Here is a 21703-nt window from a genome sequence, read left to right as displayed (position 1 = left end):
TCACCCATGGGAGTTGGGGAACTAGGATTTGAAAGAAGTTCTGTTTTATTCCAAAATTGTTTTTCTAACGACTGTGTCAGATTAATTCAACTTTCATAAAAAATTCCTTGAGAACTCACCATACTCAAGGAACTAGGAGTCTTCTCAATTGAAAACAAAGACAAAAAACTCTTAGCTTTGTGAAAACATTCCTTTTACTCTTACACACAAGCCGACCTTTGTGGACTTTTGCGGTCCGCTAGTAAATCATCTAAGTGTTTGCAATCAAAGCTGGGTAAATTCATAGTCTAGCAGGACTGCCTTTATTAGAACAAACGTTCGAGTAATCCTAGCAAAGCCCAAGTGCACGCAGATGATGCGGATGGTCGTTGGTCTGCGCCTGACAGCATCATCTCAGACAGCCTCCTGGCACAGGAAAATGATTGAACTGGGTCAGATTAGAAGAGATCCATAGATTGCTCTTGCCTGTCTAGACTAAGACCGACAGTACTTCATCTTAGGCAGAGACGTTCTGAATCAGTGACAAAGTGACTGAAAAGAACTTATTTAATCCTATCTCCAAAAGGATGAGATCCGTCTTCTTTGAATCATACTCAGGGACTTCTGACCTCAATCAAAGCAGTGGTGGTTTACAACAGCCTGACAGACCGCAGAATCACAAATCGCATTACTCATTCATCAAATCTGTTGGGGAATTTGAAATCTCATAAATTTGTTCTCAACTTTCCCTTCTTATTAGGCTGGCAGTGATACTGCCAGGAAAGGCGAGTGTGTGAACCTGGATGCCTTGTGGACCAGGTTGGCCAGAGACAGTTTAAGTGTTGCTTTCAAAAACACGACAGGAACCACTAATGCATTCCCTTAACTGACACTTGAAGGGATGGGGAGAACATTGGTAGTGTGTAATGACAAAGCAGCCTGGCTCAAGCAGCTCTGCCATAATAATTGAAAAAGCAGATAAGAAATCATTTGACTAATGCTAAACTCACAGCTGATTTATACTAATTTCATTCGTTATTCGTGTGTGATGTGACTCGTGAAAGGAAACATGCTAAGCAGCACGGTGGAACACAGGCTCTCTGGAATTACACCCACATGCAATTTCAAAGCCCAACTCCAGCATTCAGACTGAGCCACATGGGCAAGTTACTTACATTTTATGGGTTCTGATTTTCTTATCTGCAAAATGACTGTATGGGTATTGAATGAACCAATAGATAAAAAATGCCTTGTCAATGCCTGGCATTTATTAGGTGCTAACAAGGCTATTTTCCTTCTTATGCTCTGGAAGTGAAGGAACCCACAGCGAGGAACACAAAATGAATCAGACACTAACACTGTGTTCATAGAACCAACAGGATACGGCAAATAATAACAGCGAATAAGCTGTGAGTGACAGGGGTGGTAGACGGAAGTACAGCCACAAGCCTTGCAGCTCCTCACCTTCCCACCTTTGCATGTGGGCTGTCCTCGTGATTTCCTCTGACCAAGGGGATGCAGGGACGTTACCCTGTGAGAGTCCGAGCCTTAACAGACCTTGCGGGTTCCACTCCCACCACCACCTTGTGAACCATCCCAACCTGCTGGAAGCAGAGAGACCACCTGGAGCAGAGAAGAGTCAGCCCAGCTGAGCCTCCTTAGGCCAGTCAGTCCCAGGAGACCAGAAGGGGCTCACAGCTGTGGGAGTGAGTCCAGCCCAACAGAACTGCAGGCCAAATGAATGGTTGCTGTTTTAAGCCACTAAATCTGGGGGAAGGGAAGAGTTTTGCTGTGACAGATAACTGAGACAAATGTGAGAAGACATGAGATGATGACACTTTTCAACCGAAACACCAAATCCTGGGAGCAGAGGTTCAAAACAGTTTTTGGAAAGATCGGTCACTGACTGACTGACAACAGCGTGGTGGTACTAGTTGCTGCTGTATTACAATCATGAAAGAGGCAAACCTCTCACCAGGGGGAATTAAGGGTTTCGTGTGTAAATGAATCTTTGTAACTGGAGGCGCAGAGATTTTAGTTTTCCCTAGGCAATAGTCTTCTGAGGTTTCCATATTTTTGGCATCCAGGAACTGTTGTTATGCATTGTGCATGGCAACAGAAGAAAAAGATGGCAAGAGAAGAACAGCTGGGAAAATTTAGACGTTGAAAATAAAATGAAAGGAATTCGGGGCAACGTAAGTGAGTTCCATGCTGCAGAGAGCAGGGAGCAGAGCCGTGCGCCTTCTCCTGTGTCAGTGTCCACTGCCGATGAAGTGCCTGGCCTTCTCTGAGCTTTTTTCCTTCTTTACCAAGCAGAGCACACCACGACAGCAATTTAATACAGTTTTAAAATTGTGTCATAGCCCTTTCTCTTTGTGAAGCAGATAACCAAGTGTGCCCTTGAAGGAAATAATTTGAGATATACGAATTAATAATCACCACGCAGCTGAAAAGTGCTTCTCCTAAATATTGGCTAAACTCTGTGATTTGGGTGATGGCTAACTTTGGGCCTATTTTGTGTGAATTTCAGAGGTCACGACAGGTCATTTCTGAGAAGTGTGAAGTCTGAAAAGTAGGAAGACGCCTCTCGTCCCTGCCAGTGCCAATTGCTCCTGTATCAGGGGCAGAGGTGGAGCGGACAGACCAGAGGCAAGTTCCCTGAGGGGGCAGTCGTCACGTCCACTCCCTCTGACCCCTGTGGTGTCCAGGACAATGCTGGCCCTGAACAGCACCTGGAACACTTGCTGAGTTGAGTCGAAATCCACCAGCTGAGGGCTTATCCAAATTCTGTGAGTGCTCCACTGTGGAGCACACACGTACACCTCATAATGATGGAGGGGGGCACACTTGACACACCTCTCAGGACACTAAGGGCTGCAGCTGAGAGTGAAAAGGGAGAGAGTGGGACTCATGGGAGGTAAGAACCAACAGGAAGCACTTTGCGTCAAAAAGAGGTGAAACCAAGGTCGGGAGAGAAAATATATTCCTGGTGTTCCCCAGCCAACCTTCCCCTGGATTTTTAAGTTGTAATTGCTGGGGAGGATAAGAAGTAATGGTTAAGGGAGAGCCATAAAAGCAGTTACAGAGACCCGGTGTTGGAAGAAGATGTTTTCAGAGTTTTCTGGCTTGATCTCCTTAGGAGCCCAGAAGCCCCGGAATGTTGATCATCCAAGTTGGGTTTGAAGGCTTCCAGTGAGGGGCTCTATCCGCTGGTGTGGGGTCTCTAATTGCTAGACTGTCATGATATCGAGCTAAAAACTGGTATTGCATACTTGGCCCTGCTTCTGCTCTTTGAAGTGACCAAGAGCATCCCTTCAAACTCCTGAAGCAGCTGAAGATGGGCAGTGCTGCAGAAGAAAGCACTGGGGCTGAGGCCAGAGCACTGGTCTGCTTCTGACTGGCTGGTTTCTTGCTCCCTCATTTTCTCTTATTTTTTGTTACCCAAACCATATGCTCAATACTTTGTACCTATTAATTTTGAAAGGCTGCACTGAGAATGGAATATAATATTCTCGTTACGATGCGACCAAGGTTGAGGGCCAGGACGTGATTTTTCTTTTGAAATATAATACATAGTATACTGCAGAGAAATGGTTAGACCAGACGTCACAAACCCACATGGCTTTAGAGGTGGGCAGGTAAAGGAAACATTTGAAAGGGATGGAGAGCTGGTGGTTGGTGTTTCTGGAAAGACAACGGAGAGTGGTGGAAATCTACCACTTGAAAGACATACGTAACTTAAGGTGTGTGTGGTAGCTGGCCACCAAGATGGTCCCCATGACAGCCACCTCCTGGCACTCACTCCTTGGGATGGTCCCTGGCTGTACTGTGACCAGGGTTGGTCTGTGTGACCCTAGCCTATGGAGGAAGTGATGGTACATCACTTCTGAGGTTGGATTATCAAAGATTGCAGCTCCTGTCTTGGGGACTCTGTTCCTCTCTTGATTGTGTGCTTTCTCTGCCAGCTGCATGTCATAAAGACATTCAGGTAACCAATGGAGTGGCCAATGTAGTGAGGAAATGAAGCTTGCCAGAAAAATGCTTGATGAGCTTGGAAGTGGATCCTCCATGGTTGATCTTGAGATGACTCTGGGCCCAGAGAGAGACTGAGACCCCATCGGGGACTCTGAGCCAAGATCTCAGCGAAGCTGTTGCTGGATTCTTGACCACAGAAGCTGTGAGGTTACAGGATGTGTTGTTTTAAACAACCAAGTTTGGGGCAAATTGTAATGTAACAATAGATAACTAACAGCACATTCTGCTTCGTTTTAAAGCACCAGTGTACACATGCACACACACTTTCCCATGCTGGTGAAATAAAATTCAGAGCTCCAGTTTACACCCCTGGATTTCTCAATAAAACCTGGGTCTGTGGAAGCCAGGAAGATATGGCTTGAGGTTGCACTCAGAGACCATTTGGCAGCTCCAGTTCGGCTGGAGGGAGGAGGTGGAATCCATTCACAGCTCATATCTTAGGCAGGGGAGCTATTATCCACCAAGGGAAGAAAATATAACTTTACCTATCTCTGTAGGGTGACAAGAAACATTGAGGCAGAACCTGGAGAAATCTGGAGGGAAATCCTGTTCTGTAATACAAAGAGTACTTGAAATAGAATAGAAAGCCAGGGGGCCTCTATTCCAATCAAAGTAGAAATGCTTTTCCCCAGTAATCAAAAACTTGGAAAAGGCATTTCACAAAAAGTATTAGAAAAAGCAGCCCTTACCAGAAATACAATAAATACTTAGTCACTTAGAGCCTATAACCAGAGACTGAGAGGTCTCCTCCCCCACCTACCATAGTACTAAGAACTTTGGAGCACAGAAATAGACTTTAAGGATACACAGGACTAAAGTATGTCTTTGAATGAAGAAATGACTCACTGAATGAATGAGGAACCAGCACAAATAAGGAAAGAAGAAATCTATGTTCCAGAATTGAGACAATTCCTCCAGGTACTGGTTTTCACCAATTCCTTAGTGAAGAACAACTGAAAATATGTTTCAAAATCCTACTGAATACCTTCTGTAGGCTTTTGCATACAACCATGCTAACAATTAAGTTGGGTATAGAGTGAACTATGGAGTGTTAATTTCCAGGGCTTAGATCCAGCCATTCGCAAGAAACCCTTGTGTTCTACCGTGCATGGAGACCCTCAGGTCTTGCTACCGACAGAGCTCACAGGAGGGGGCTCAGGAGGCATCCTCTGCCAGGAATGTACAAACAGGTTAACCTGAGGCCCTAAAAAAATCTGCTTTAACAAGAGTTATTTCTGCCAACACAGTACAGAGACATTATCAAGCAATTTCAGAAAGTGCCAAAAAGCATCAGATATTGTGGAAAATTATAATCAAAGTCTGGCTGAAGCTGGGCCATCAATACGGAAAATCAGGAAAAATGTTAAGTGCAGTGCAGTGCTTGGCATTTTGTGGAAACACTGAAAATGTCAACTGAGGAGACGGAGGAGAACATGAAGGAAGAAGATGACGTTGGAAGACACGTGTAGAAGAAGATTAGGGTAAGACGAAAGGCCCAGGTGCATAAGTGAATCGAATGTAAAGTGTGGAGAGCTGTGATTTACACTGTTTGGAAGAAAGTGCCCGCTGTCGGCAGGAGTCCGTGAATTCAGGATAGCCATCAAAGCCACTGCCCTGAGATTCTTCCTTTCTGTCAGTTTTCTCCTGGGTCTTATACTGATAATTTCAGACTAGAGCCTTAGGAGACTGGTGGCCCTGGGACCCAGAAGACAGAGATCAAAGAAGAAAGGAAGGAGATGGACTTACTACTTTATTCACATCTCACACCGTGAATCCTGACTGGTGACTGCCACTGCCCATTCTCCTCCCCAGTGGTCGTTTCACACATGAGACTCAATTCTGCAAAATAAGACATGAATGGACAGATTTCCTCACTTTAAGAAGAGATACTAACATGGTCCCCTTTCTGCCTCTCTGAGTGTTGTATCTGGATATGGTCCTTGGGGCTGCTGTAGTCATCTTGCTCTGAGCCTGCGGAGGAGGCGGGCACGCAGATGAGCAGAGTCAAAAGATGACTCAAGAGAATCACAGAGAAGTTAAGCCAGGGCCCTGATGTTCCTTGCCTGGAGCTGTCCTACGTCTTTTATGTGGTATTATACTTTTCATTATTGTTCATGGTATTTGAATCTGCTTCTTTTGTGCCCTGAAGCCAAATGCATTCCTAGCTGGTACACTGCCTGAGAGGAGAAAGGAACATAGAAGAGAAGTGAGGAGAGAAGAGACATTAGCAGTGCCTAGAACAAGGGAGCTGGCCTCAAGGGTCCCCCACGATTGGTAGGTATTCTGAATCTTCCGTCTACCCAGCCTCCATTCAGGTGAACCCCACACACCTCCTGCAACAGGGCCATGCTAGCCCTTCTCACAACATCTGGGAGGATGTACTTCTCATAGCAGCCAGCATGAGCCCTGAGGATTGCCCAGCAGAACTGGTACATTCCCTTTAAGCAGAAACAATGTTAAACATGTTAAAGCATGCAGGTTAAACAAGTACGTGGGACAGATTTTTCTAAGTACTATAGGGTAGAGCTACCTCAAGCTGCCTCCTTATCCTTCTGTCAAGACTGTTGTATTCTTCAAGTACAATTCTGAAAGGCATTCCCAAGTCGAGTGTGGTCCAGCAAGTATAACCCACCTTGACAGCAAACTCATCACCAAAAATCTGGGCTTTCCCTAGCTCTACCCGGGTCTCATTCTAGTGGTATTTGGCTGCTCAGGGTTCCTTTTACTTTCAGTCTACCGCTTTCCATTTGCCCATCTATGGTCAACAGCTGTCTGGCTCCTGACACTACCTTTGCATCTTGAAACAGGCCTCAAGTGACCTCACCATTTGCCTGTCTACTGGGTAGATAGACACAGACCAGTGGGCTATATCTTGAGTCTCTTCCAAGAAACTTGACCAAAACAGAGAAGGGTCATTTAAAGGCCAGTTCCTCAATTTTCCTAATCTTCCAGCTCTGGCAGTCTTTGAAGATGATGTCGCTCAGAGATTTGGCAGCTGGGTTTGGGAGAAAGACAGGATGAGATAGAGGTGAGGCCAAATGGTCTACATGGGAAAGACATCTGAGCAATTGAAGATGGAAGAATGAAAGCAGTGGAGGGGGGAGTGGCAGGGAAAAAGAAGAAATGAAAGATGCTTAAAGGGAAATGGACATGGCATCTGGGAGCACATCGAGCACGTGTCCTGCAGGAGGACTGTGCAGCGAGACTGCGGGGGATTTGGTGGCTCCCTTACTCGCATCTGTTAGACTTGAGGAACGTTACTCAGTTTCAAGTCTCAGTTTCCTCGTCCATAAAGTGGGGATAATAATGTACCTACTTCATAGAGACATTAGAAGAATTAAATGAAATAATAGAAGTAAAGTGCTAGAACAATGCCTGCCACAGAGAAGGATGCAATAAATAGTTTTTCTATTCTTCTTCTTCTTCTTCTTATATATTGAGATAAAAATAGCTGTATCCTACCTAATTTCTTTTCATTTTATTTTTAAAATAAATATTGTATATATTTAAAGTACATGAATTGCATATATTTAAAGTGTACGATTTGACACATATACATATACATACAGAATTGAAATTGTGGTATAATTATACAATGGAATATTATTCATCCTTAAAAAGGAAAGACATCCTGTCATTTGCAACCACATGGATAAAGTTGGAGGACATTATGCTCAGTGAGATAAGCCAGAAACAGAAGGAAAGAAACTGCACAATTGCACTTATATGTGGAATCTAAAAAAAGTCTTACCTAATTTTTAAAATTATATGAAGAATCTTAAATACTATTGATGGACTAACGGGACATTTCTGCCTCTTATTATTGGATTTATAAACTAAAAATACTATGCATATCATATTGGTCAAAATAAATTTGCTATGGCCACACGACACCAGTCGCTTACGACTTACTTTCTTCCTTTTGCCATTTGTAAATTTCTGGCTACAACATCTGCCTGTTACTTTCCACTTCTCTGGTACACATGGATGTGGAATATGAGGAGACAGTTGTGCCCTTTTTAAGTGTAAAACATAAATGTCATCAAAAAGTTTAGCAAAGAAAAATAAGATGGGATATTTAATAACTTTTTCTAAGAGTCATTAAACTATAACAATAATACCATCTGTAGTAAAGCGTGTCAGTTTTGGCAGGAATTATTAAAATTTATAGATTAACTCCAAATTTCTTTTGTTTTCCTAATATAGTATCTGTCAATTGCAGGCCCATTATTTTCCAAATGTAATTTAGTTACTAACTTAAAGGCCAACCTGAATTTTCATTACTCATCCCCTCTCCCTGAGCTGTTAATGGCAGTGAAATGCCTAAAATATGTAGAAAGAGAGAGAAATAGAAGAAAAGAGCCCCAGAAGTGGGTGTGCAAAAGATTTGGAATAATGAGAGTTGGCTGTAGCGTTATATATTATTTTCTATGGGTAGTAAGTGGATTTTACAAATACTTAAAACCTGGAGAGGCACTATAAAGAAAAGTGTATAATTGAAATCTATATTTACTTCATAGCTACTTCAGTTTTTTTCCTATAAAAAGAGAACTTCCGTCTTCCCAAGACCTAATGCTGAGTTAAATCAGAGGTAGAGATTCTAGACTACGGATAAATTGAGGAGTTGGGAGTCATGGGCAGCCAACAAAGCTACTTGAACAGAACAGCCATCAGGGCTCTAACACTGGAGACTCAGAGCCAGTTGAGATGAGCATCAACCAGGGAAAAGCAATTCCTTTCTATCCAAGCTGAACTGCACTGGTGCGAAATGATGTAGAGAATGGATGGCAGGAGACCTTTTCACTTTATGACTTGCCAGAGAAAAGGACTTTTGTTTCTATCCATCTGACCTCCGAGACATCTTTGCAGTAACTGAAAATACTGTGATGGATAGTGTCAACTCTAGGAGTCTTTGAAAAACGCTTTCCCTCCGGCCAAACATATGAGAAGAATTCATTTCCATCTTTAGAATCCAGATTCTATGAATTTTATATTTAGGTGTGCTCAGCCAACCATAAGGACCTCACAGCACAGAGTCGAATGCTTTTGGAAGCCCACATGGAAGAGTACGGGCCCCCTGTGGGTAATGCATGCATTTCTAGCACAGTGTGAACCCAGGGCTAGGGCTGAAGATATGTGTGCACCCAAGCTTGCTCAGGGACACTATGACCGGGTGAGAAGGAGCTCTGTTATGGGCTCAATTGTATCCCCCCAAAATTCGTATGCCGAGTCCCAATCTCTAGGACCTCAGAATGTGACTCTATTTGGAGATATGTCTTTAAAGAAATAACTAAGTTAAAACGAGGTCGTTAGGCTGATCCCTAATCCAATGTGACTGTGGTCCTTGTAAAAAGAGGAGATCTGGACACAGACGTGCATGGGGGAAGATGAAGCGAAGACACAGGGAGAATCTGGCCATCTCTAAGCTAAGGAGATCTTGGACTTCTAGCCTCCAGAACTATGAGAAAACAAATCTCTGTTATTTAAGCCACGTGGTCTGTGGACTTCGTTATAGCACCCCTACAGCCTAATACAGCTCTGTGTGTAACAGGAGCCATTAACCCTCATGAGACAACCCATGAACTCAATGAAGGCTCTCCCAGCACTTGGACCAGGTCTTCCTTCTACCACTTGGGAGAACATCAGCCCAAGGAGACAGGTGGTGACCACCAGTCAGACCAAGGGCCTCGTGAGCTGGGGAAGGGAGGAGGTAGCACGTGAAAAGGACTAATTTTTTACTAGAAAGTCCTCTTTTGCTTTCTTATTACAAAAGTTTTACATGTTCATTGTAGAAGTAATAGGAAATACAGATGAACAAAACAAAGAAACAAAGTATAACTATGACCTCACCACTTGAAGGCAACTGTTTACACATTTTTGTAAATCTTTCCAAAACTTTTCCTGTAAATACATGAATTTACACACACACATGCATAAGGCAAAAATGGAAAAACTTATTTTTTGTGATCTTTCCATGTCAATAATTTTTAATTTATGGCATCATTTCTAATGTCTGATATCATTTCATTATATCAATTATATCCTAGAATGGAATTGGTGGGTGGGATGTGTCCCAACTTAGGCATATGTAAAGGCTTTTGATATATGTTGCCAAATTGCCTTCCAAAAGTGATGCATCTACTTATAGTCAGAAAGTCTATTTTGAGTAAAACCTAAAGCCCTGTAACTGGTAACTCTTGACTCAACTGTTCACAGGCTTTCAGCCAAATTCCTCAGAAGGAGAGTGTGGAAAACAGAGGACGCTGAAAATCTGTGATGCCAGTGACTCAGGACATCAGGACACCTGACAGGGAGTGTCCAGTGCTGGTGGAGGGGCTCTTCCTACCTGAGCTCCGCGGCAGGTGGGGGAAGCCTGCAGCCAGTGAGAGGCGAGCTGCGGCTCCACCAGGAGGGGCCACATCAGGTCAGCCGTGGGCGTCTGCTCGGAAAGCACGGCGTCCATGGGGTTGTGGAGAATGAAGAATTGTGAAGAGGGGACTTAACACAGGAGAGATACCCAAGGATCTCTGAATGGGTGGGAGGATTTTCACCTCAGGGAGCCTGGGGTTACTAGATTGTGACCCCTGGGCGTTAATTTGTCCCTCAGGCTTTCAGAGCCTGGGAAAACACAGGTTATGCTGGGGAATGAGGACAGAAGGGCTGACAGCCTTTGCAGTTTTTGTGCATTAATGGAAGATGCTATTTGATTTTGGTTCTGTGCCCAGTATGAGAGCTCCCAGCGGACATACTTAAAAGGAAAGCCAAGTTAATCTTAAATGGAAAACAAAATGTTTTGTTTTATAAACATGAAAATTATGTGGCACTCAATAAAACATGTTGGCAAGTAAACTTCTGCCACATGATATGATAAATAAAAGATTAAATCTTCTTGGGAGAAGAATGTGAATTCCACCTATCAATAGATACGAACTGTCAACAGGACTCTTTCCCTGGAAGACAAGCAGTGGTCTCTGATTTAGTGGTGACGGCCCAGTGGGAAGAGAACCACACTGTCCCTCCGTGTGGACTGTCATCCGGGAGGTGGTGGTGCCCTCTGCTGTTTCCAGACGTCTACAGAGCGCCTGGCTGCCTCGGGCCCTGATCTTAATATGGACCTCATATGAGAAACGATAACGTACTGTGGGTACCAGTGAAGAATTAGCAACCTTGTGTTTTACTCTGAAATGCAGGTTTAGCTGCCAGAGCTGCTTCCAGAAGTAAACTCATGTTCTGTGCATTTGCCCAAATCAATGAGTAAATTTCCAATAAAACAAACACACACCCTTTCCCTGGCGGCTTCCTTCTATCTGCGGGGGCACCCGGAGAACTGACTGCTCACACCTCACTCGCACGCCCACCAGGGTGAAAGGTAACGGACTACAGGCTTACCGTCTATCACTGGTTTGGGCTGCGAACTCTTGAGGCGCAGCGAGGGCCGGAAGCGGGTGCGGTCGTTGAAGCTCCAGCTCTTCTGCACTTTGGTGGGGCTGCCCTCGGCCGTGACGTCCGTGCTCGGGGACCTCCTGTCGCCTACTGAGGCCTGTCTGCTCTTAATGCTCTGGCCCCTCGGGCTGGCCATGCGCACTCGCTCCTTAAAACTGAGCTTCTGACTGTGAACAACAGAAGCACGATTATTCCATTTCAAGCAATTTCTTCTGCTCCACTTGGGTATATACTTTGATGAAACTGTTTATGGTCACATATTTCAGTAGACAGAATATTTTCAGAAAGTAGGAGCATAGCAATATATTTTCCCTTATTGAAAATTTGAGCTGTGCTTAATCTCTCTGCTTGCATTCCTTGGAAGTTGCTCTCCTTCTACAGGTATGCACACCCTTTCAAATTCATCATAGAAGGGACTGAGCTCGAGTACAGTACTTTGTGCACAGTTACACCAGAAATAACCAAGAACTGATTTGCTTTAGAAACAGATTTTAGCTTTAACCTCAACTTTTGAGACTTTAAAAAAAGTTATTTTTTGTTTGAGAGCATATCTCTTTATAATTTCCGAACATTCCTACAGGAAAACAGGGAGGACAGTTCCACATCCGTACAGATAGACATTCTGCATGCATTTTCTATTCCGAGCAAGATTATCATATCCATGAATTCATGCAATCTCATAGCAGTTGGAAGCACTGCACACATAATTTTAAACATACAACACTTAACACCACATTTCTTTTAGGCTTCCATTCATTCTTATGAGACCAAAACAATACAAGTTAGACAGCCTCAACACGTAATGAATGAGATGACTGATTAATGCAATGAGATGCTGTGTTGACTATCACAATCTCCTACTATTAAACAGGTTATTGATTTGCTGTGGCAGCTACTGGTAAACTGTATCTGTTCAGACACTGAGCTCTCAGATGCCAGCTGGGACTGAACCGTTGTGGGTTGATAAAGGAAGCATTAACAACAACAAAATCCCAAGTGCATCCTCCATGCTTCCCTAACCGAGAGACACGGGGTGATGTGGTGGGAAGGGCAGGTTGCAATCAGACACTTGGGTTTTGGAGTCCTCATCTCTAACATGGAGATAAAAATAGCAATATAGCTACGAGATTTTTGTGGGAATCGAATGAACTGTAAGAAGCTTTCTGAGCCCATTTTGTTTGTGTTCTTGTTTCATTTATAAACTACTGTGTTACTCATTAGAAATGACACCGCTGTCCAGTGAGAGGCCCAGGTCTCCTCAGGGCCTGAAGAAGCGAAGGGCGGTGGGCCTGAAGGAGCCACTGGGAGCAGCTACTCTGAGAGGCTGAGACCTGTGGTCACCCTGCCTCGCAGGGCACGAGGGCAGTGTTCTCATGGACTTGGATTGTCTGAGACCAAGGGGAGCCTGGTCTTTTCCACTTATCGCCATGTCCACTGTCCCCAACTGCAGCATGCCAACAGCAAATATGTTTAGTGGATGTGTGTTTTGTAGCTAACAAGAAACAGTAACATTTATTTTTCCATGCCCAATTGCTTAACAAATGATATTGTAAGAAGACACCACATTTTATGTGTGTTTACGTGAAAACAAATCAGATGAACTATGGTGATCAGGAAGTCCTGGTAACAATAGACAAGCTGACCATGCATCTGACACACCCTCTGAAATGCAGACACAGCCGCGTCCAGCGCCGTCAGCTGAAGGCACATGCAAGGAACAGGCTGGGCGGTTTTGCGATGGAGTCAGGTGGGCTCAAGAGTCTTTAAAACAACCCCATCAGCCGAAGGCTTTCTCTGAACTTGACAGACTGTGGTTACATTCAACAGCAGCAACAGTAACATCAGAAAACTGCGTCTTTTTGTCCTTGGGCTAGGTTCTCCATGTCATCCCAAAGCCTTCAAATTATTTAAGCAAATCCTCAAAGGGACAGTGCCCAAAGTGTCTACTCTTCTCTAGCTTTTCTTTTTAATTGTAAAAATTTCAGCTCTCTTTTCAGTTTCAGTCAGTCTGTTCCACCACTGAGGTGCGTGACGGTCTGGCTCAGGACTATGTGCTCCCTCTGCACCTTCTTTTAGACTAACGGCCGGCTTAAGTTGCCATCACTGTAAGTACAGTGTTCTCACTATGCTTCATCTTCTGGAACTAACAGATGCCAATTACTACAGAAGGCTGAGTTTAGTCAATATCAAATTATCTTCTCAAACTTTTAAGATGTATCTTTTTCTTAGGCCAACTAAACAAATAGGAAACTGATAAATGCCTCGTAAAACCATTTAATATGAAATTCAATTTTTCCTTTTTAAAAATTTCGATTATTAAAAAAGTAAAAACATCTAAAGTAAGTATCAGCATCAAATCCACCATGGCTTATTTACAATAACAAAATATTTGGAAACAATTGCTCCTATAAATATTTCTAAAAATTGCCCCTATGGAACATTTTGATATTATCTCTAAGAATTAATGGAAAGTGGAAATAATATTATTCTCTGAATCTTAGTACCATTTAAAGTGCTTAAAATTGATATTAATGAGTCCTAGGTATAATTTCCCCTTTTGTCCTTGTAAACTACAGGAATATTTGCCAATGTCTAATAAATTAAAAAAATTATCAAGAACAATTTTAAAGTCAACTCAACATATTACACACTAAATTAGAAAAAAAATGTAATGTTTTCACTCTCTCTTTTGACAAAATTGTGTGAAAGTTAAGAATAAGATCCTAATCTAGAACTTTTAACCAGGCAAAGTTCTCTTTTCCAAGGCAAAGATATGTTCTTGTGTCCTTTTACAAAAATCGCACTTTTATTGGTTTATCTACTTCATTTTCCATTTGGAAATCAACAGAGCATCTTGATTAGATGACTATTTAACTGATTAGGTGGCTGTTATTGAAAACACATTGATTAAAAATATGGACACTTCACTGGCCTATTGAAGCTTTAATTACTTTCCTGCCTTTTTTGTGACTTCTATAAACATGATTGTTGAGGAAGATTTGTGTAACAGTGTTTATAGGAAGAATGCCAAGGATTATGCCCAGGAGACCAACAAGGAGAAAGTAACCAAAGGTTGCTGTGGTTACAGATTGCAGAGTCTTTCGTTGGCTGCAGTCCCACACCCCCAGCTGAGGACTGTCCTCAGGGAGCTGACAACCACTCTGCGAGGGAACTCTTCCCTCTCCAGGGGCTGGAGGTACAAGTTACTCCAAGGGCGGGAGTGCAGTCGCTCCTGGATGGTCCCTGCCTCCCTGCCAGGGAACTGTGCGGCATCATTATAACTCCACAGCAATCCTCCTGGACTTGGAGTGCTGTAGTCATTGTTATACTTAATTAGGGTTTTAGCCCTTCTTAGGATGAGTGTTCTACAAATTCTCGCCTCAGGCATAATATAGCAACTGATCCACAATCTAGTTCGTGCAGCAGCTCAGCAGTCGTCCCACCACGAGGAGGCGCCAAGGGGCTGGCTGCCAGCGCTGTGGGAGCCTGCCTGTCTGTCCCCAAGAGAGTGTCAAAGCAGGCACAGGCAACACAGAGAATCCGAGCGGGTTGGAACCTCATTCAAGAAGTCCTCAGAAGAGGGAGGCTCTGAGCAAGGCTCAGGAGGCTGGTGTGTAACCTGCTCATGCACCTGAGGTTAGTTGGCATTCTCACAGCTCATGTCAACAGCCGGATGCTGGGTACCTCTGCTTCCACGAGGTGCACACTCGGAGGAGCTTCTGTCTACTACTACAGCACTCACTAGGAGTGAGGGAGACAGACGGCACATTACTACGCGTTGCACCACCAGGAAAGTGCTCAGGGATTTCAGGGATTTCTTTCTTTTTTAGAAAAACAAAGCCATTTGTCTTCACCGTTTTTCAGATATAAGTATACAGACTATTTAAGCAGGAAGGACTAACTATGTAGATTAATTGTGCTCCTGAAATATATCCAGTGCTCATAATGGTTAGGTTGAAATAATTATATTTGAAATAGGCATTAAAAATGATGGTAGTCCATGTGTTAGAATCTGATTCATATGAAATAAGAATATAAATACTTTAGAAGATAGGAACCCTTGTAATAAATAGCAATGCAACATAGTATAAATAATTGAGGAACAAAATATTTCATAACTTTGAAAAATAAATACTTACAGGTATCAATGAAGTTGATAAAATTAATTACTTTGAAATAAAAAAAATAAATTCTTGATTTGTATGAAACACCTGCAGTTATAGTTAATATACATAACCAATTGTCAGATAGAACCCATGTTCAAAAAGACAAGAAAAGAGTCTAGGTTGCTAGTTTGTTAAAAAAGTTTCTTATTTTAAGTCTTATGATGTGTTTTTAAAAGACTAAATACTTTCTCTCTATCCATAAATATGAACAGAAGAAAAGACAATTTTGAAAAGATTGTTTTGAAACAATCTAACATTTTGCCAATAAGGACACAAGTTGACTATGCTGAAAAAAAACTCTAGGCTTACTGAGTTTAGTTTAACAACACATGCAGATCGTTCAATGCACACAGAAGAGAGAAAATATAAGTAACGGAAAATAAACGCAGAAGAAACAGAAGCACACACAGTGTTCTAGAGTTCTCTTCCAAAGCCACACGTCTCCTCAGAACCTAAGAAAGCCAACCATGTGGGCACAGTCTGAACGACACCCTCAGTGGATCACAGCATAAGAGGGTAGCTCAATAAAAGAACACGGTTTACGCTCTAAGTTTTAAGACATGCATCTTCACAACAGCCTCACGAGTGTTTGTTAGAGCAGCTTTGGATAGTCTACTGAGAAGTCCAACAGGGCCTATTAATGCCTCATAAACTGCGATCGAGGCAGTTTAACTAGGAAGCAGGCATGTAGCCAACAACTGTTGACTAAGGAGACAGGGTAAGCAGAGGCAGTGAGATTCACAGACAATCCCCAAACCTCAATGGAATGATCTATTCTTGTAGCAATAAAAATGGAACAGGCAGGAAGAAGCAGGAGCCTCTGGTACCATTGTGATGATTGACTCACAAATCCTTGATGGGCAAGTGACCCCCTTGTCCAGGAGGAAGGGAGGAGGACACACGTCCTCCAGGCGAGAATACTGGCCTCATCTGGCTGGACAGGTTTACAGCCAAATTCTGTTCTCTGAAAGTGACAATTTATACCAAAACAGAGAAAAACTGTCCAGTTTACAAACTGAGTTGAAAAATTACTTAATAGGATGATTAATTGGAATAAAATCAATAAACACATTCACCACCACATATAAGATTAGAACTGTTTCAGTGGTAAGACAGAGAAAAACAAATGAATAATTAAACGGTGGTACATAAGTTGTATTTAGGGTCTCAGCAGAGAAAGAACAGAGCAGGCCCACATGAGACTAGCAGTAATTTGTGCCTGACTCCATATCAAAGGAAGTTAGAGAACCCTTGTTTTCACTGTCATTCACATGAGCTCCTCTTGAGACTGGTAGTTTGTATTTTTAAACAAAATTTTGGATCTGTCACAAACAATGCAAAACCATCTCAGAACTGGATGTTTTCCTTTGTGGTCTAAGACATTGTAGACAAATTTTATTTAAATGTACCCTAACCTTAGTGTGGAAAGATGAACTCTTCTCTTTAACAAGCATAAACCAGCGGAGGGAACCTAGTTAACCAAGGGTGCATAGAATATGTGTGTAATGCCTCACTCCGCTCTACAGAGAGGAAGCCTCTGTGCGTGGCCCCATCACAGCTGTGGCCCTCTCACTCTGAGCAGCAAGTGCCAGGACCAGGAGAGGGGTGTTGGCTGCTGTGTCGAACTCATCTACACTTGGGTTACGCCCAGTGCTTAGCACACTAGAAACCGTGAGGAAGGACACAGGAGAGCCCAGGCTCTGAGGCATCTGGAAGATATCAGGGTTGGCTGAAGCGTGTCTATTCTCCTTATCTAAATTACCGTCAATAACCCCGCAGCCCCAAACAGTCAAGGGCTCTGCACTTGAGCTGTGTTAATCAGTCCATTTGAAATTGGGTCAAGCATTAGTCAATGATATTCTGGACTCGGATCTGCTCTCTTCTAAGGAAGAATCCTCAATATAAAACGCATTTTCATTTGGGCATATTTTGCTTGACTAAGTGCGATTTTTTTATTTCCTAAGATGGTACATTGCTATTGTTATTACAGGGGTCTTTATGCATTTATTATGCAGTATTACAACTTTCCTTGCCTATGGAACCCAACAAGGTGAAAGCTAGGGTAATATTAAAATGGGAGCTTCAGTTTATTTCCTTCAGATTATTGAAATGTTCTCAATTTTTCATTTTTCTCTTCTTACATTTTTCCTCTTTCCCATTTTTGTTGGTGTTTTCTCTCTCTTTACATAAACTCCTTGAGGTCAGGGACATTTTACTACACTAGCCTAGAATTATCTACTGAGCACATTCTCTGTCATAGCTTCACGCAGGGTGATGTGACACAGAATTGGGGGACAGAAGACCTAAGTGCATGAAGTATGAAGCGTTAAGTAGGGCATACATGCTAAGTAGTAATGCAGGACATGCTACAAGGTGGTTTTTGTCAAATGTCCAATGACCATAGAGAAGCAAAAAATCTCTGCGTGTGACTCTCTAAGTCAATAACTTAGCTCAGCCATTCTGTATATGTTCAAACCTACAGGTGAGTTACCTTTGACTCAGTCACAAGCATGCAGAATAAATCTTAATGTTTTAGGTATATGTGAGCATGAAGAATTTAAAAAACTTGGTTGGTAGTCTTCTTGCATGTTGACAGTTGACTAGTTCATTTTTGGACTGAGAGCAGAAGTTTGATAATTACACTTAAGTTCTGTCTTTGCTTTCTGCCTTGCTAACATAAGGAAAATTGCTGCGCAGTATCATGTCAGCCCAGGTGCCCCTCACTCAGGACTGCCATAGAGGTTACACTTAAGCAAGCACCCCACATGATCACACACTTTCCCTGTAGGTGTCAACAGCTCTGTTCTGGAGGGTGAAGCCAAGACAGGTGATCTTACTCTCAGGTGGCTGCGGAGTTCAGGCCAAAGACAATCTCTGCCCTTAGGATTTGGAGACAAATCCCTCTTTGAGATAATTTGTAAATGGATAGCTCCCAAGACAAGGAAAGCTTTCCAAATATCATCAAAGAGAAGAAAATATCTTGTAACGGCTGTGATTTATTCTGTGTAACCTTTGTTCAAAGAAGGTTGTCACAACAGCAGGATGGTGGGACCTGCTATGTCTCTGTGTCCACCAAACAAGAGAGGGCTCTTTAATGCCATCCGCGGTGGCTTACCTACCCCCGGGGGTGCTTGATGTGGAACATCCCACCACATGCACAACCCATCGTGAGTGAACACGTCTAGGTTTTGATTTGCGAATCCCTTTGTGTTAATTAATACAATACAGAAATGGATGCCCAGAGCCCCATCACCTGAAGTGAACTTCAGAGCTAGTGTTAGTGCCGTATAAATATATTATGAGAACACAAGTGAAAGGAACCATCCCCAGATCCACACTGGCCCCCACCCAGGGGCCACCTCTGGGCAGGAGGGTGCCTCTGCTTCCCCATCACTGAGACAGTGGCAACAGCAGGAGAAAGCCTGTGTCCCTCACTCCCCTCAGGCATCTGGGAGCCTCCTGCTGCTTCTGTCTCTGCTCCTTCCCACACTCTTGGCTCTGTCCTCCAGGGCTTTGCTCCCAAACCCAGACCTTGAGAACTCACTAACACAGATTAAAATGTTCTTTCACTTCCTATTCCATCTAGATAGAACTCTCTGCTACTTAATCTGATCAAGCTTTCTCCTCTAAGGCATGAAACAACGACCATAAGTTATTTGGTGAGGTTTCTGAGAGAGCTATCTTTGGAAGATAGGATGGGGTGGAAGGATTCGCCTATTGAATCAGGTCACCTGTCTAAACCTCAGTGCTCGCTGAGCTGGAGACGTCACAGGAAGGTTGTTCTCACCTCCTCTACACAGCGTTCCTTTTACCTAAAAACAATTTCTCACTCTAAAAGAAGGGTCCTACTGATGGGGAGTGTATCTTATACTAAGTCCTAGGATCTGAATACTTGGTAAGACTTCTGTCTGGGAAAATGGTAGCAAGGAATAACCAAGACCATGATTATTATTTTCCTCCCAGAATGTCCCATGCTCTGCAGACTGTAAAAAGCAGAGAGTGAGTTAGGGAAAGACACTAGTGCTCCCAAGGGGAGAAAAATCAATAAAACAGCAAGATTTGCAGGCAATCTTGTGAAAGGTCATTTTTAATCATCTTGTATTTGTCGATTGGTTTTATTCACATGAGACACATTTAAAACATCTGTTAGGCATCAGATTTATAAACAAACATATAGCAGAAGAGAAATCACAAACCTGCTTGATGTTTCCCCTTGTTCTTTCCTTCAGGTGCGTGCAGACAGAAGAAAAATGATGATAAACTGGTGAGTATATTTATTGCACTTCACAACAGCCAAGTTGGAGATTGGGGAACCAAGTATCTTAAGTAGTTCTTTTCAAGCAAGATCCAAAGAAGCAATATTCCTTATAATAAATGTACCTAACTTCTTAACATAAACTCTTTGTGGCATAGACCTGAGCCAGCACAACACTTACTGGACAAAACCAATCCTGCCCACATGTAACCAAAAGCCACACACTTCATGAGCCAAAGTTAAGAATGGCTGAGACAGCAGGGCTCTGAGCTGACCAGCATCAGCAGAGTCCGGCATGGTGCTGTCTTCCCGCTAGCTGCAGCCCCTGTGCCTAGGCAGACTTTTGGGCCCCTTAATCTGACTCGTTGGTGTGTGACTGTGGCCTTGTACTTCTAGCACTTGCCCAGGCAGATTTCCTTTCATATCATATAAAGCATGAATTCTCTTGAAGTGAATCAGACACATAGAAAATTGATCAGAACTGTGTTAGCCTGGTGTTGGGCAGAGTTTTTAATAACTCATTTTAGCAAATTCAGGTCTATGTAACACGGTGAAGGGTCCCCACTCTTTGAAAATGGGCTTAGTGGCCCTTGGGCAGGCACCTCACCATCTTGTGCATCTTGGTTTTCTTATGAATAAATCAAAGGCATTGGATTAGGTAATCTCTAAATTCTGACTTCTGAAGGTACCACATGACATCCTTGGAGCTTGACAACTCCCCGTGGCTTCATAAATGTCTGACTCATTCTCTAAAATAGCATATTTACCTGTGTCTCAGCCTTTGCATAGCTTTCACTCCCTTTGAGAAGACAATCCAAAAAAATGTTCCTTTATAAATCCTCTGTTATTAAAACAAAATTTTGAAACAGCAACTGTCAAGACCTCTAAAGTGTAGTAAGAGACAAACCGGAATGGGAAGGAGACAGTAAGAAACGTGGGCCCACCCCTGCAGGTTTGGGCAGCTGAGCCACGCCCCTCACCCTGCCCTCGCTCCACAGAGGTCGCTTCCCCTCCACTGACTCCCTATGATGAGGTTGTCTCTAGAACTGTTGCAAACCATCACTGGTGTTTTGTGACACAACAATAACACTGATGATGGCAGTAGTGGCAGTGATAATGTGTGGATGGTGTAGTCTCTTGCTGGCCAGCTCCTCAGAGCTGCAGCCCCTAGAGCTCCCCAATTCCTCCCCTGTTTGTTCTCTCTTTAGCACTTATCATCACCTAATCTATTGTACGTTTTACTTATTTATCTTTATTGTCTCTTCTCAGCACTCCCTCAGGCCTGAGAGTCTAACCTGTGTATTTTTATCTTCCACTACTGCCTTCCCTGTGTCTGGAACAGTGTCTTGCATATAGCCTGTGCTCAGCGAATACTTGTTGAAGGAATGTGTGAATGAACGAATGATCTTCCTCTCAAGACACTCTTAAACCCTAACCATTGTAAGGAAATACATTGTGTAAATAAAAAGAAGTTTTTGTCCATTTCTTACTATGTCACTCTGCACCCTGTAAGCCAGTGAGTTATAAATGTAAAATATCCCTCTAAGTCATTGTAAATTATTCTACTCACAAACCTACACACTTGGCTAAAGCAGAGGTTCTGAACTGACTTCAGGGAGTTTGTGAATACATTAAAATTGGAGGCAAGTTTTGACATTTTATGCATTGAATATGATTTTTGAGGAAGAGTCAATTGCCATCATGTCCTCAATGGTTTAATGGAGAAAAATAATAACAACAATTACAGATTCAGGAGTGCGATCTGAAACAGTGAAGTGCAACTGGATGGAGAGATATTAGGACGTTCGGGTTCCCATGAACTTTG

The 21703-nt window shown here is 42.9% G+C and overlaps 1 protein-coding gene across 14 annotated transcripts in view; it reads right to left on the bottom strand.

The window, feature by feature from the left end:
• KCNQ5 (potassium voltage-gated channel subfamily Q member 5) overlaps positions 1-21703 on the bottom strand; it is a 472281-nt gene that overhangs the window by 41552 nt on the left and 409026 nt on the right. For 7 of the 14 annotated variants that reach the window (XM_070584950.1, XM_070584953.1, XM_070584951.1 and 4 more), the window contains 3 exons: positions 19820-19846; positions 15142-15198; positions 11404-11624 (listed from right to left, as the gene is read on the bottom strand). In XM_070584950.1, coding sequence (XP_070441051.1) covers positions 11404-11624; positions 15142-15198; positions 19820-19846 — 305 coding nt within the window. The remainder of the gene's footprint in view (positions 1-11403; positions 11625-15141; positions 15199-19819; positions 19847-21703) is intronic. The other 7 variants (XM_070584952.1, XM_070584958.1, XM_070584955.1 and 4 more) reach the window with 2 other exon arrangements.

The sequence above is a fragment of the Equus przewalskii genome, chromosome 19, assembly GCF_037783145.1.
Source record: "Equus przewalskii isolate Varuska chromosome 19, EquPr2, whole genome shotgun sequence".
Lineage (NCBI taxonomy): Eukaryota > Metazoa > Chordata > Mammalia > Perissodactyla > Equidae > Equus > Equus przewalskii.
This window is presented reverse-complemented; position numbering and strand designations above follow the sequence as displayed.